The sequence below is a fragment of the Herpailurus yagouaroundi genome, unplaced genomic scaffold (assembly GCF_014898765.1).
Source record: "Herpailurus yagouaroundi ecotype Mexico unplaced genomic scaffold, PumYag 190, whole genome shotgun sequence".
In the NCBI taxonomy this organism is placed as follows: Eukaryota; Metazoa; Chordata; class Mammalia; order Carnivora; family Felidae; genus Herpailurus; species Herpailurus yagouaroundi.
This window is the reverse complement of record NW_024412421.1, coordinates 8,528,478-8,543,212: the sequence shown is the minus strand read 5'-3', so window position 1 is coordinate 8,543,212 and position 14,735 is coordinate 8,528,478. Positions and strand designations below refer to the sequence as shown.

At 56.4% G+C, this 14,735-nt stretch overlaps 1 protein-coding gene across 2 annotated transcripts in view; it reads right to left on the bottom strand.

Moving 5' to 3' along the window:
* Positions 1-14,729, bottom strand: part of IRX5 (iroquois homeobox 5) — a 20,231-nt gene extending 5,502 nt beyond the window's left edge. The window contains exons 1-3 of one of the 2 annotated variants that reach the window (XM_040498037.1): positions 14,400-14,729; positions 12,925-13,330; positions 11,971-12,750 (exon numbers count right to left, since the gene is read on the bottom strand). In XM_040498037.1, the coding sequence (XP_040353971.1) occupies positions 11,971-12,750; positions 12,925-13,330; positions 14,400-14,648 (1,435 nt within the window). In that variant the 5' untranslated portion in view covers positions 14,649-14,729. Of the gene's footprint in view, positions 1-11,406; positions 12,751-12,924; positions 13,331-14,399 lie in introns of those variants that run through there. The other variant, XM_040498038.1, reaches the window with a different exon arrangement.
* Between the last annotated feature and the right edge of the window lie 6 nt (positions 14,730-14,735).

The following is a 14,735-nucleotide window of genomic DNA, read 5'->3' as shown; positions in this document are numbered from 1 at the left end:
AGGAAGGAAGGAAGGAAGGAAGGAAGGAAGGAAGGAAGGAAGAAAATGGAAGGAAAACCGGTTCCCCCTCCGCAAGCCTCTGCTTGTGTGACAGAGGTCCAGTGTCACCTCTAGGAGTTTTTCATTACTCAGCGGTTTTTGGAATGAGTGATTGATGTAATTAAGGTTATTGGTAAAGAAAGACTCAGTTACCAAAGACGAGATGAGTCAGCAGAAAGTTTAAGTAATGAAATAATGTTCCGAGGAGCGATTCTTAAAATAAGGTGTGTTTTTTTTTTTTTTTTTCTTTTTCCTCCTTAACTCTAGACATCTTAACCATTGCTGGGCAGCAAAAAGAGGGGAAAATTCCCAGGTGGAGTCACTTGCCATTAAAAGAAAGACACCATATTTATTGAGTAATGTGAGGTGAAGGTTACGTTCATGGAGCGTCAACCATGCGCTTCGGTGAGCTTGGCCCACATGATCTCATTTAACCCTTGCCTCTGAGGTAGATCTGTTGTTATCCCTGTTTTAGAGGCGACGGCACTGGATTTCAGAGAGGTTCAGGACGTTTCACAGGGTTGCACAGCAGGCAAACGGCACGGAAGGCGACGGAGGCCGGGCAGGCTGGCCCCGGAGCCCACCCGTTCAATCACCACCGCGCCTCCTGAGCCTCGCTGTTTAGATTTCTCAGCCGTTTAATCCGGCTCGCGGATACACTCAAGGTAACGGAGCACCGCCAGGATCTGAGCTCACATCTGTCTGGCCCCAGAGCTGTTTCCAAATTCCCATGTGTGTGGGAAAGTGCAAACCAGCGCGTGGGCATGGGATCCACTCATCTGTTTTCATTTCCACTAACATGGAATACTCTGGACACACGAGGCTTTAGGCTCTAGGTGGGTGCTATGAAGGGGACTGGGGCCGGGGCAGGGGAGGTGGGGGGACCATCAGGATCATATGTGATAGTCCGTGCAACAGATGATGAAGGCTCAGACCAGAGCAGTAGACAGGAGGCGGTTGAATGAGATCCCCTGGAAGGATCTATTGGACCTGGGGAGGGAGGGCATAAGAGGAAAGAGAGGTGTGTTGGGTAAGTCCTTCCAAGGAGGGAAGGGGAGAGGGGAGGGTCGAGCCGGTGAGCAAGCTGTGCTGAGGGTCCTCCCCGGCCACCGAGAGAAAAAGGGGGAGGGGCAAAATGTGGTGGGGAGCCTCGCCTTTGAGTGACAGTACAGCGAGGTCCCAACAGTCCCCCACTTAGCAGCAGTAAAGGGGGTTACCGTGTGTCACCGTGGGTGGCTTCAGGAAAGAGGAGAGTGGATGGGAGCCTCCCACTTGAGAGCAGCTGGAGAAAAAGGGCACGTTGGGACTGCTAGGGGCAGGAACCTGTCAAAGAGGGGCGGCATCTACCCCCGTCAAGTCCACCGACCCCCACAACTTTGTTCAAAGCTGGAGGGCCCGGCCCCCTCTTCTTTCCCTGAAGAAGGAAAGAAGGTCCAGAGTCTTTTGTGGTATGGGACGGTATAGTGGGTTGTTGGCCTTGGCCATTCACCCCCCCCCCCCAAAAGAGTGACCCACGCCAAGAGAAAAGGGGCTTAGGCCTTGCAGTTCCGGTGGCTTACAAGGAAACGGTTCAGCAGGTTTGCAAACATCCTCCAGGTTTTGGTCTTGCCTCCTCCAAAGCAGGTGTGGAGATGTGGATGACAGCCCAAGGGATTTATTAAGAAAGGAGCACGGGGAGGGAGAGGGGGGAGAGGGGGCAGCAGGGTGGGCACGGGGAGGTAGCCATCCCTGGTTCTGTCACCAACCAGCTTCGTGAGCTCGAGCACGCTGAACAAGTCAGGGCCTCCGTTCTATAAAACGAACACTTAGAATTTTCCAAAGGGCGGTAAGCCCATCTCTGGGGCCACGCGAGATGACGTTAGTTAGGGCGACGCGACGCTCGTGTGGCCCACGTCACTTTGAAGGCAGCCCGCAAAGGAGTGGCGTGGGGTTGGGGGAGCCCCTGGGAGCAGCCCGAGAGCCTGAGAGATGCTGGTCACCTTCAAAGCCCAGGGGACCAAGGACTTCATTGAACGAATTCGCTTTTTATAATTGTCTTCTGTCGATGGCAAATGATACTTGTTTTTCCATTACAGCGGCGGTATAAATATTCCTCTCAAAATAAGTCAGTGGAGACAGAACCCAAAGGAAGTCATTACATTCACAGTAGCTGCAAGTGTCGGAGGTTATGACAAGGACTGGAGGGTGGGAGCACCGAGGGTTTTGAGGAGCACTGGGCAAAAGCAAGGGCTCATTCCTTGCAGACCCAAGTCCTGTGGAGCCTTCTCAGACATCCCTTCTACCTGGTCTAGGACCTGTCAAGTGTTTACCAGATTAGAAGGGAAAATTAAAAAGGAAAAAGAAAGGAAGGGGGAAAAAAAATCTGGAGAGAAAAACAACTCCACCGACCAAAATAAACCAGGCCAATGATCTTTCTACCACACTCTTCAGGAGAGCAGAGAGGTGGTGTTTATTCTAAATGAGCCCTTTTCTCCAAGTTGCCACTAATCCACGCTTTTATGTGATCCAGGAAAATCGGTCCTCGACGGCCAATGAACGTCTTCGCACGTCTGAGTATTTGGAGAAAGAGTCACCTATTACCACAGGGTTGGGATTTAGAAGGTGGATACAAATAGAGAGCAAACGAAACTAACAAACAAACAAAAAAACCTCGTGGTTTGGGATCTAAAAAAAAAAAGGTCTCAGAAATGACAACTATGTGGCAAGTCTGATGTCAAACCGAGTTAGCTGGGAAGGTGTCTAGGATGCTATGGAACTGTGAGGGTATTTGGAATCTAGGGCTAACAGATGTCTCACTCTGCTTGAAAGATGTCAAGACGCTGTTCGTAGGGGCCTGTGGGTTCCCTTGGGGACAAAGCCACTGGTAGTTTTAAAGAAAAAGAAAAAAAAATGCCCCAGCTGACGACCATATATCTACTACAAGGAATCAAGAAAAGAATTGAAAACAAACACACAAACAAACAAACAAGAGGCAGTCAAGCTGAGACATAAGGAAAGAGAGAAGGAAGGAAGGAAGGAATTCAAAAATAAACACGCGAAAGATCCACGAGATTCAGGGCCTTGCCCCCCCCTCAAAAATCTCTATTTGATGGAAGTTGGTCTTTAAACCTATGGGCACGGGAACATACGTTTTTGCTTGAATTATCTGGATAAGGGTGGGCGGGCAGAGTCACTTCCAACAGAAGAAACGAGCAAATCTTTTCAGATAGCAATTATTTAGGGAAGAAAACCTTCCTCGGTGGTGGTGGTGGGGGGGCAGCAGTCTTAGGTCCTCCTTGTCGTTGAGTGTCTGGGAGAGAGAGCACATGCCTAGCTTCTCCCTCATCCTTACTTCACACAGGGAGTCCTGACGAGGCAGCCGTCCTCCAGCAGCATCGGAGGAGGGCTAAGATGTTTCCTGGCCCAGCCTAAAAATATCTCCCTTGACAGCCTGTCACAGTGTCTGAGATTGCACCATTATAAATTCATTCCTCTCTGTTAAGGCATTTTGTTTCCAGTTCTCTGTTAAAATACAGATATCCCAGAGAATTTAGCTCTGGCGAGGCACCGACAGAACACCGCCTACGCGTGAAACGACCTGGATTTCCAGCTCGGTGGTGCTGCCTGGAAACTCACCTTGTGAGCTTGGGCGAGTCATTTTCACTCTCCGAACCTCAGTGTCTCCACTGATTTAAAAAAAAAAGAATAGGGGCACCTGGGTGGCGCAGTCGGTTAAGCGTCCGACTTCAGCCAGGTCACGATCTCGCGGTCCGTGAGTTCGAGCCCCGCGTCGGGCTCTGGGCTGATGGCTCAGAGCCTGGAGCCTGTTTCCGATTCTGTGTCTCCCTCTCTCTCTGCCCCTCCTCCGTTCATGCTCTGTCTCTCTCTGTCCCAAAAATAAATAAAAACGTTGGAAAAAAAATAAAAAAAAAAAAAAAAGAACAAGAAAAAAAGACAGAAATAAAAGGGGAGAGGTGGTGGTCAGAGAACTCGGAAGTGTCTGCTTTCTGGAAGGAGGGTCTGTTCATTTTAGGATTTGCCCTTGACTCTGCGCTTTGCCACTGTCCCCTAGAGCTGTTCTTTTGGGTCAAAACGCTTGGAAGTCAGGTCGAATAGTGTCCACTTTCCCCCTCTCTAAAAAAAAAAAAAAAAAAAAAAAAAAAAATCCCTGTTCCTCTCTTGTATACGACGTCTCAGCAAATGGCATCCCCAAGCTTCTGGGGGCTCAGGCCCAAATCTCTGGAGGCATCCAGAACTCCCTTCTGCTCACCACCCCTCGCCTTCAGTCTATCAGCAAAGCCTGTTGACTCTACTTACAAAAAATAGCCTAAACCTGATCACTTCTCCCCACTTCTCTGGCTACCAACATGGTCCATGACAGTGCTACCTCCCCTTGGATTCTCCAGCAGCCCCCTCGCTGGACCTTGCTTCTAACCCAAAGATCTCACCAGGACCAATAAAGCCCCATATAACCTGAACCCGGCTTTGCCTGGGCCTCATCATCTCCCACAAAGATCTCCTGGCTGTGGCTCAGGCCTGTTCCTGCCTCAGGATCTTTGCACTTGCTATATCCCTTCTGCCTAGAAATCCCGCCCCCCCCCCCCACTCCAATATCGTCATGGCCTATGCCCCAACCTCTTTCCGTGTCTGCTCAAGCATGCCTTGCAAAGGAGGCTTCCCAGACTGCCCTCGCTAGGAGAGCACACTCCCTTCTGTGTCCTCCCCTTACTTAATTTTTCTGCTAATGCTCATCACCGGGACACTGTGAGAAGCCAGCATCACAGGCATTTGTTCACTTCCTGTCTCCCCCTCCAGGGTCTACGCTCCAGGAGGGCAGGGGCTTTGTTTTGTTCACAGCTGCATCATCAGCCCCTGGAACAGGACATTTGGAATATTGTAGGTGCTCAATTAGCATCCATCGGAGGAAGAGAACAGAATAGTTGAAGCAGAGCTACACTGACCTGGAGGCTAACCTGAGCATTCCACTGAAGAGGTCAATGCCAAGGTCTCTCCTGCACTATTTCCCCAGGGCAAGATGTCCTGGGGAACCAAAGGCAGAGCGGACTCTGGGGGGGGGGGGGTGACATACTGAAGGACATCTATGTGCCACTCACTAGAATCCTCACAAAACCAGGGGTGATGCAGGCCCCCTTTGACGGATGAGGCCACTGAGGTTCAGAGAGGTTATCTGATCTAAGACATGCAACTTAGTAAGTTGCAGGGTAGTACTGAGCCACTAAGGCCCAAGCACCCAACCAGGAAGCTGCAACAGCCTACCCCTCCAACCCCACGATGCCTGGGACTCCCTGGTCACACTCTTCCTAGCTATTAAGAGCCTGAGGCTGGAGAAGCCGACACCCTCTCTGGGCCTGCATCCACAGGAGTCGGGCCTCCCCCGAAGGCCTGAGAAGCCCGCCCGCTGGGGACGATGGTGGCAAGACTGGAGTCGCCCGGAATGCAGGCTTGGCCAGCAGAAAGCAGCTAAGGTCAAGGAGGGCGCCCAGGGCCAGGGCCAGGCGCCCGGGGAAACCCTTGCAGCGCTGAGCGCCCCCCTCCACCACCTGCCCCCCGAGGCCGAACCCCAGCTGTGTCGAGCGCCGCCGCCAGGCCGCCAGTGCGGAGGCGAGCTCTCCAGCCCTTGTTTGATGAGCAGCGGCCAATAAATTCATTAATCATCATTTTATGCCTCATCAAACCCCCTCCAAGCCCCTCCATGGGAGTTACACAAATTAGCCCCTGAAAAGACAGTAATTTCAGTATAGCGAGGTAAGTGCTTTCTGATGGGCTCCGCGCACAGAGCCCTCCTGACAAGCCAATCCATCAGCGCGTCGGGGATGGGGCGCGGCCGGGCCGCCCAGCCTCACCCGGCCCAGCCCCGGCCAGCCTCCCCTGCGTCGGCCTCCCAGCCCTGCCCAGCCTCGCCTCCGGGGGCTACCTGGCGAAGGTCTCCGACTAGGGCGCCCCTTTCCCTGGCTCCTTTACACCCATGCACCGCACGCTGGGGCGTCCGGCCTCCAGTCCTCAGCCACCTCGATCTCCTCCCCAGCCCTTCTGAACAGAAGAGAAATTTGGCGGAGGGAAAAAATCCCAGGCCCCAAATTGGGTAACGAACCAAGGATGGCTGAGGAGGATGCGCTGGCGCTGAAGTTCCGAACTCCAGCCCCGGGGAGGGGAGAGCCAAACGGCCCTTCCCCCCCCCCCCATGTCTAGATGTCGGGGTCCCGTGACCCCTTGAAATTATTGAAGGGCTGTGGGTTTTGCGTGCGCACGTTATTGGCGGGCGGGGGTAATCCATGGCTCCAATCCATTCCTGACGATTCTGAAAGAAATTCCAGGCTCCAAAAGAGAGCCATCTGGGAACAGAAAAGGGGGTCCTTCTGTATAAAGGGCGGCTCCGCCGGACCCTGGTGGCGGGGATGGGGGTGGGGCGCGCCTAGCCTTTCGCGTGGCCCTGGCGTCTTTCTCTCCGAAACCGCCTCCTGGAGTGAAAGATAACGCCAGGGGAGGAGAGCAAGAAAGGATTTTTCTATCGAGTGGGCCGGGCCGGTTTGACTCCAGCCCGGAGAGGAGGGTAAGAGAGGAGAGGGGAAAGAGCCGGAGAAAATTGTGGCGAGGAGTGGGGTATTTGGAAACGCGAAGCCAGCGCCGCGCCTTCTCACTTTCTGATCCTGGAGCACAGAAGGTCCCACGGGCGCCCTACCCGGCGGGCAGGGCCCGTGGAAAGGAGGTCGACGAGGAGCCGCAGGCCAAGCGGAGCCTACCGGCCGCCGCACTATGACCGTGGAGAGCTGGAGCGCCGAGCGACGCGTAGCTCCTTCATTAGCTTCCCCTCCGCGGCGCTGCATGCCTCGGAAAATAAGTTAGCAAACGGGGAGCCGTTTATCTCTTTTATCTTGGGGCCTGATCCAATTAAATAAGTGCACATTTACATTTGCATCCATCAGGCGGGAGCGCTGAGAGCCCGGGGTTTGCTCGGAGCAAATAAAAGCAGATTTCACTGGGAAAAGTGGCGTCTGGGCGCGCTGGGCTCGTCCGGGCGCGGGAATCGAGCGCAGCCCGGAGGGCGGCCTTGGGGACCCGGAGCTGGGGCCTGCGGCCGACAGGAGGCCACAGACCCGCTCAAGGTCCGAAGGGGTCGGCCTGGGCAGGGGGTGCAGCCAGAGCTCCAGCCCCTCCCCAGAGGCGATCCTCCGTTAGGCCACAACCCGGGCCCCGCCTCGGGCCCTGGACTCAAGTCGCATTTAAACGAAAACGAAAAGGAGACCAACGCTGGCCTGGTCCCGGCGGGTGACCTGCGGAGTAGGTCTAGGGACAGTCCCGCAGCTTTGGCCAGTTTGGAAGGCGGGCAGGTGGCAAGGTCTCACTCAGGCCCGATTTTCCTATTCGGAGGCCGAAGTGAAAAGGGATTCCAAGAGCCAGGCCGAGGACGCGCCTCCGCTTTCCCCCAAGATCTCTGCACCAGGGTGAGACCAGTCAATACTACCGGTTAGCGCTTCTGGAGGGGCGACAGGGAACGCCCAGGCGAGCGCCCCTTGCTTGGCCACGCCGACCTCATTAAAGATGCTTTCGAAATAGGAGGGTTTTGAGAATGAGAAGGTAGTTTTGTTTTTCCTTTTCGTATGCATGTCCAACCCCCAGGTCAAAGGGCAGAAACGGTTTTGGGGGGGGGGTGCGGTTGCGGGGTAGACCCCAGGTATGCCAAACCGCAGGTGAAACAAAACCGCGCGGGGTGCAGAGCCCCGACGTGGAAAGGCCCGCAGAAGCGGAAGGGGGCACCTGAAGCGGAGCGGGGACGCTGGTTCACTGCCTGGGCCGCGCACTGCTGCGGCCCCCCCCGCCCGCACCCTTGTTTCAGCCGTCGGCATATTTCTCAATTGCCTGCTGCCTGGTTTCCGGGACTGTGCCCAAACCGTGGCGGGCATCTGGAGCGTTAAAAGTGTCCTGGTTGCGGGCCCTGCTCTCCAGATCTCCAGTGCTAACTGGGTCGTGGGACCCGCGCCGCAGAGAGTGGAGTGGAGGAACAGTTTCAGTTTGACCCGCTTGGGGTTCAGAGCTAAGACCCTGCTGGGGGTGGGGGGCACAGCCGGGTCTTGCCTAACTCCTCCTCTCTGTGAACCGTGTGGCGCCCGGGGACCAGTAGGCGGCGCCCTTCCTAAACTGCATCCGCGTCCGGCTCCCTCTCGGGAGCGCAATCACATTCCTTTCACTTTGGGCGCTTTGCAGAGCGCTCTTCCTTGCCTCTGCCGGCGTTGGCAGCTAGTCGTGGGGGACAAGTGGGCTGGGAGGCACGGCCGGTTCTGAACATGCACGTACGACCCTCCCCTCAACCCTCCAGGCTCCAAGAGTTGCGCACCCCTGGCAGAAGGACAGGCCCCGAAAAGCTTGCAAACTAGAAGGCCTCGACGCAGGCCCTACACCCAGGCCAGGGAACAACATTTTGGGCCCTAGCACCCCCAGCCGAGGAGCAGGAAGGGAAGCAAGAAGGTCCCCTTTCTGCGGTCTCTCCTCAGTATGCGCTTATGCGCCCTCCGGGATTGACTGGGCTGTTGTCTCTTCCACCCCCAAGTCCCGTGAATTGATTTGGCCCCCATAGAGGGGTAAGGAAAGGGACCCAGCTCGTTCCGGGTTGGCGCTGCTTCAGGGGGCTGACTGCCTAGACCCCGCGCGGTGATCCCGCAGCCCTCGCTGCCTGGGGTTCAGCCCTCCTAGCCCCTAAGTGCCAAGCTAAACGCTCCTCGAGGGGGCCAGAAGCGGCGCAGTCCCGCGCAGGTGGCAAACGCCCGCGCGGCCCCAGCGCCCAGGTGTCTTTGGGGCGGCCTCGCGCAACTTCCGCGCCCCAGCCCAAGCCCGCGAACAAACCTCGACCCCACCGCAACGCCGGAAATTCCCCCCTCGCCCCAGCGCCTCCAAGACTCTGTGCCTTTGAGACGGCCAAGCGGGGCTCCAGGAGGCACTTGGGACAGTAAAGACACGAAATTACTTCGGGGATTAAGCGCGGGAGACAGCCCCTAAATACCTAAACCTCGGGCTGCCAGGCAGGCTCCCCCACCCTGGAAAGTCTCCGGACACCAGCAAAACCACTGGCCACGAAACCCAGCTGTGCAAGGAGAAAACCCCAGACTTCAATTGGAGGCTTGTATTCAAGATGAAGGGCGCAAAGACACCCGTGGACCCTGCAGAGGCCAAGGGCGGGAGGGGTACGGACCGGGGGCAGCGACTCGGGCACCAGCCTTCCGGCCCCTGGTGGCTTCGCTCCCCGGCCGGGAGGCTCCTCGCACCGCCCCTCGTTGGGGAGAAACGCCGCGGGCTCCCCGGTGCGCGGTCCCGTTCCCAGGCAGCCCCGCGGGCATTCGGCTCCCAGCCCCGAGCCTCCGCGATCAGACTTGGGAGGCCCGCGCCGCGCCATTTGCATATTCCCGGGAACACGAGGAGGCCTGTAATTTTCTTTTTAAAATCGTTGGGCAGGGTTTAGGGCCGGCGCTTCCAAAACCCCGCAGAGTTGATGTCGTCCTTAAACTCTCTCTTAAGAGAAGGGGACTGGCCTATTCTTCTGACTTTTTTAGAAGACAAGGTGGCTCCTGGGGCTGCATATTCAACAGGGGGGAAAAAGCTGATTGTGAACCGGGCTGTCGGCGGGGTGGGTGGAGGGGGCTGGGGCGCGGGGGGCGGGGGTGGCGGTCGGTCGTGGGGCTAGTCATCTCTGGAATTCGATTGTTTAAAAAAATCATTTATAATTAAAGGGACAAAATAAAATACGATCGTCTCATGCATATTTAATCATTCACACTTCCAGCTTTGAAACCACTTTCCCTGCGTGAATCTTCTCCCTAATTTAAACTCTTAGGTCGACCGCTGTTTGCAAAAACATCTGGACAAGGCAGTTTTCAAACTTGTTTTAAATTCGAATAAGCTAATGGAGCCCCGTCACAGGTTAAAACAAAACAAAACAAAACAAAACAAAAAAACATAGCAAAAGTTAAAACTCTGGTGAAAGTTTGGGGTGTGTTAAAAAAAAAAAAAAAAAACCAAGCAGGGTTCAAGTAATCTTGAGCAGAAATGCAAATATGTGCATTCTGATTTAGCCTAATTAAACCGGTGTTATGGGCAAACACATTCTCTCTACACTCAGGCTTGGGCTTAATAGAGCAAATTAATTCCCCTCGCTGGAGTATGTTTTTCCTATAAACCCTCCCCTCCCCCGACCACCGAAAATTTCCCACGAAGTAAAAACACGCCCGCGGTTCCAACTCTCCCGCGCAAAACGGAGACCATAACACCGACAGTGTTGGTGGGCCTCGGGCACAGGGCGATGGCTCTTCCTCATTTGGGATTGAGACTCATCCTGATGTTTCATTTTGAGATGAAATATGCGGGATTCAAACGAGAAAATAAAACCTCAGAAATACTTTTGTAGCTACTCGGACTCTTGAATCAGCGACAGGAAAAGCGCTAACGCGACAAGCCCGATCGAGTCCACAACAGCCTCATTATCTAGGCAAGTGTCCTCGAACTTTTGAAGGCCACTCGTCCAAAAAGGGGGCTCGTGCGGGAGCGGGGGAGGGGGGGGGGAGTAGGGACGCCCTCCGGGCCCTTCGGGGCTCCCCTCACTGCCCCCAAGCGACTGCGCTGCTCCCTCCCCCACTCCGCCCACTCTCTTCCAGTCTCCGACTCTGCAAAGTGCAGGCTTGTAATTCAGGACAAGTGTGACACCTACCTGTGAAAGGGGGGAACCGTCCCCTAGACGGTCCCGCGGCCCCAGCCTCGCTGCTGCGCGGGGATCTACGGGGCCGCCTCCCACCCGCACTGGCGCGGCTGGAACACTTACTAATTTAATCAAATCCAAGGAAGAGATCAATGCCCAGTCTTGAAGGGGTAAGGAAAAGAGTGACTTGGGAAAGCCTTCTCCTCGGCATCCCCTTACGCTCCCCTCCCGCCATTAGCCCATGGCACCTTTGAAATAGTAATAAGGGCTAAATCCGGCATAAAATCGAACTCATTAGCAAAGTTCACCAGCTGATTGCTTTGCATAAAACACGACACTGATTGGAAGTAATTAGGTTAAGCGACGGACCTCGGATGGTGCGTGTCTCTAGCAGGCTTGGCGATCCTTTCTCCCTTCTGGGCACACACTTGGGTCGCTCCCCTCCTTCTTCCAGGGTCCAATCTCCCCCAAACCGCCCGCATCAGTGATCCAAATCTGCATTCCCCTCAGGGCCAGGGTCCCCGGGGCTTGCCGCCTAATTACGGTTTCCCCCCTGGCACGCCGAAGTTCTATGGAACCTTTCATTGCCCACTTGGGGGGTGGGGGAGAAAGTTGCAGGTCTCCACCTTTTGTCCAAGGCGATGGACAGTTTATTGAGGCTTCTAAAAAGTAATGAGTTGCTCTGATTATGTTAAAATCTCTTTTAATTAAATATTTTGCATTTTACAAAGGCGGCTGCAGTTTCTTTTACTTTTTAAATCTAAGAGTATAACCTGTTTCCTTTCTGTAATAATACTTTAGCTCATATCCAGAAAAATCAATAGGTGTAAAAAATTAAATTAAACTTGTATTTTTAAACTATGAAACAGTTCCGGGGGAAACACAAATGTATATATTTATATTACAAAAAAAAAACATTAAATGCCTGTACAGGTGTCTTAATTTCATAATTTACTTCAAAGATATTGAATTATCAATTTAAATACAAAAATGCTACATTAAATATACAGAATAAGATTTAATACAAATCCTTTTTTAAATTTTTCTTTTCGGTTGGTTAAGACATTTTTGTGTGTGGAGATGTTTACATTTTTATGTTACCCATCTCCGAGAACTATAAACTTTTTAATAGGAGGGGTAGTTTTGTTTCTCTCTCTTGGTGATGGAAAAAAATAACTGCCAAGGCCATGTTTCTTAATAAATTAGGAAAGTCCGGGACCGACGCAGCCCGCGTTAAATGTCGGACATACCTTTCTTCAATTCATAGGGAGAGTCTTTGCACAGATCTAGCTGGGACTGGCTCCGCAACATTTTCGGGTCTTTAGCCAAAGCGTCCGCTCGGTTCAACACGGTCTGGTTTAATCCATTGAAATGCGAGCCCGGACCGGTTGTGGGGCCCGGCCCTGGCCCTGGGTGGCCGTGAAGGTGTCCGAAGGAGCCATAGTTCGTGTAGCCGGGATAGAAGGGCGCCGTGTAGTAGAGAGGCCGGGACAGCACCGTCCCGCCTGGAAAGGGACACTGCGCCGAGGGGGAGCGCGATGGCGCCGGGGCCGGCGACGCGCGGCTGCCTCCTAAGGCTTGCCCCGCTACCGGCCCGGGGCACGGTGGGCATGGGGAGCCTTCGCTTCCGCCGCCCCCGTCCTTGACCTTGTCCGAGGAGGTGGCGATCTCTGCCAGAGACCACAGTTTGGGCTTGGCGAGCACCGCCTGCGGCGGCGGCGGTGGCGGAGAGTGTATGACCGAGGGCCCGCCGGGACCGGGGGGCAGCTCTCCCGCGGCCGGGTGCGGGCCCGGAGCCGGCGCGCCCGAGGGGTAGTGAGGGGCCGGGTCCTCCGCCAGCCGCGCTGCCGCTGGCCCGGCCGGGGAGGGCCCGCCGGCGCGGGGGGGCCCAGGCAGGGCGTCGAGACGGCCCTCGGATGGCGGCTCCTTAAAATCCGAGTCGCTGAGGCTGCCCTCAGTCTCCTTGCCGGCGGGGGTGGGCGGCCCCTGCAGCCGCTCGCAGCCCGAAGCCGCCTTCTGCTCCGCTCCTCCTGCGGGAGAAACCCCAGGCCGTCAAGGGGCGCGGAGAGGCCCAGCGGCGGGGCCCAGGTCCCTGGCCGCAAAGGCAGAGAGACCCTTGCCCCCCACCTCCAGGCTCTCCCCCCCCCACACCCCCACTTTCCTCCTTACTCCAGCTCAACACATCCTTCCCCGCGTCCACCAACCTGCTTCGGGGCCCTCGGAGTCTCCCTTGTCCTCCGGCTTCTGGGGCTCATCCTCGTCGTTCTTCTCCAGATCAATGTTCTCCTCCTCCTCCTCGTCCTCGCTGCGGTTCCGCGGCGTCCACGTCATCTTGTTCTCCTTCTTGAGGCGCCGGCGCGCGTTGGCGAACCAGGTGGACACCTGGGTGAGGGTCATCTTGGTGATGATGGCCAGCATGATCTTCTCGCCCTTGGTGGGGTAGGGGTTCTTGCGGTGCTCATTCAGCCAGGCCTTGAGCGTGGCGGTGGCGTCTCGCGTGGCGTTCTTCCGGTACGCGGGGTCCCCGTACGGGTACGAGCCCAGCGGCGCCGCGTATGGGTGGTACCCCAAGGAGCCTGCCATGCCCGGTGTGTGATCGTAGGGAGAGCCCTGCGAGGAACAGGCGGAGAGAAGGTGAGAGAGAGTGGGCCTTGGTTCCCAGTACCACCTAGAGGACCGAAGCACACTCTCCCTGCGCCCAGGGGTCCGCGAGCTGCGAGGCCCGAACTCCGGGCTTTCCCTGGGGTAGGGCTGCCGGGCTCAGACCCAGGGGCAACTCCTCCTCCTCGGAAGGCAGCGGGGGCGCCAACTCCTGACTCCGGTCCTTAGGGAGCCCTTGAAGCCGTCCTGGCCTCAGTGGCACCCTGTAGGCCCCCGTCCGCGGGGGCAAGTCCGCCCCCCAGGCGCAGAGCCGGCCGCCGCGGCCAGGCCCTCCACCCAGAGGCCTGGGCAGCAGTGGCGACTCCCCACTTCGTGCCCGGGTGGCTGCGCGTTAGGCGCAGAGAGGGAGAGCACGGGAAGTCAGGGTATTTTTACCCCCACAGAGAAAGGCAAACGAAAAGCCAAGCCTTGCCCCGGCACTCCCACCCCTCCAAAAATGTTACCCCAAACCGAAGCCACGGCGCTTTTCCAGAAAGTGCACCCGGCCGAAAAATCCCGGATGCACCGCAGCTCGGCCGACTTTTCAGAAATTTAATACCTCCAAATCGGATTGCGAAGATAGGATTACGGATTTGCAACATTTTGGAGGACTAATTAAAGGCGAGGCCAAACACATTTACATAGACTTAGCACGCTTCTGCTCAGATTTCTGGTCCATTTCTTTTGAACTACTTTTCCAAAACGGCAAAACCAAAAACACAAAATGAAATAAAATGTGCAGGACGGCCTGGAGCTCACGTTTGAACCAAATGCTGCTCTTTAATTGCAGCGACCTCTCCCCCGAAAAACCCTCGTCGCCAGCTCAGCGACCCAAGCAGGAGGCGGCTCTGCTCTCCGAGCAACTCCTGAGCCGGAGGCCCGGGCGAAGCCGACCGAGACAGTCTCTCCCAAGTTTGCAGGGGCCGCGAAGCTTGGCGGGGGCGGTCCGCGGTGGCGCCGAGGCCCGTGTCCCCCGCAGCCCCCGCCCGCCCCGCGCGGCCCCAGCTGCCCTTGCCCGCCGCGGCTCGCGCTCACTCACCACGTACGAAGAGAAGGCGGCGGCGGCGGCTGCCGCGGGGTCGGCACCGTACTGGAGGTGCGAGTTGTAGCCCGGCGAGGGCGCCGTGAAGGCGGTGGAGCCGGCGTAGGGCGAGAACGCGGAGCCCGACGACGAGCGGCCGAGCTCATCCGTGCGGGGCCCCGAGATGACGCTGGTGCTGTACGCCGGGCACGAGTAGAGCGCCAGCGAGGCGGACGGCTGGTACAAGTAGCCCTGCGGGTAGGACATGGCCACACACGGGCATGGGGCGCGCCGCGCCGCGGCCGCCAACGAGCCGGGCGGCGCCCTGCGAGGGCGAGCGGGCGGGCACCTGGC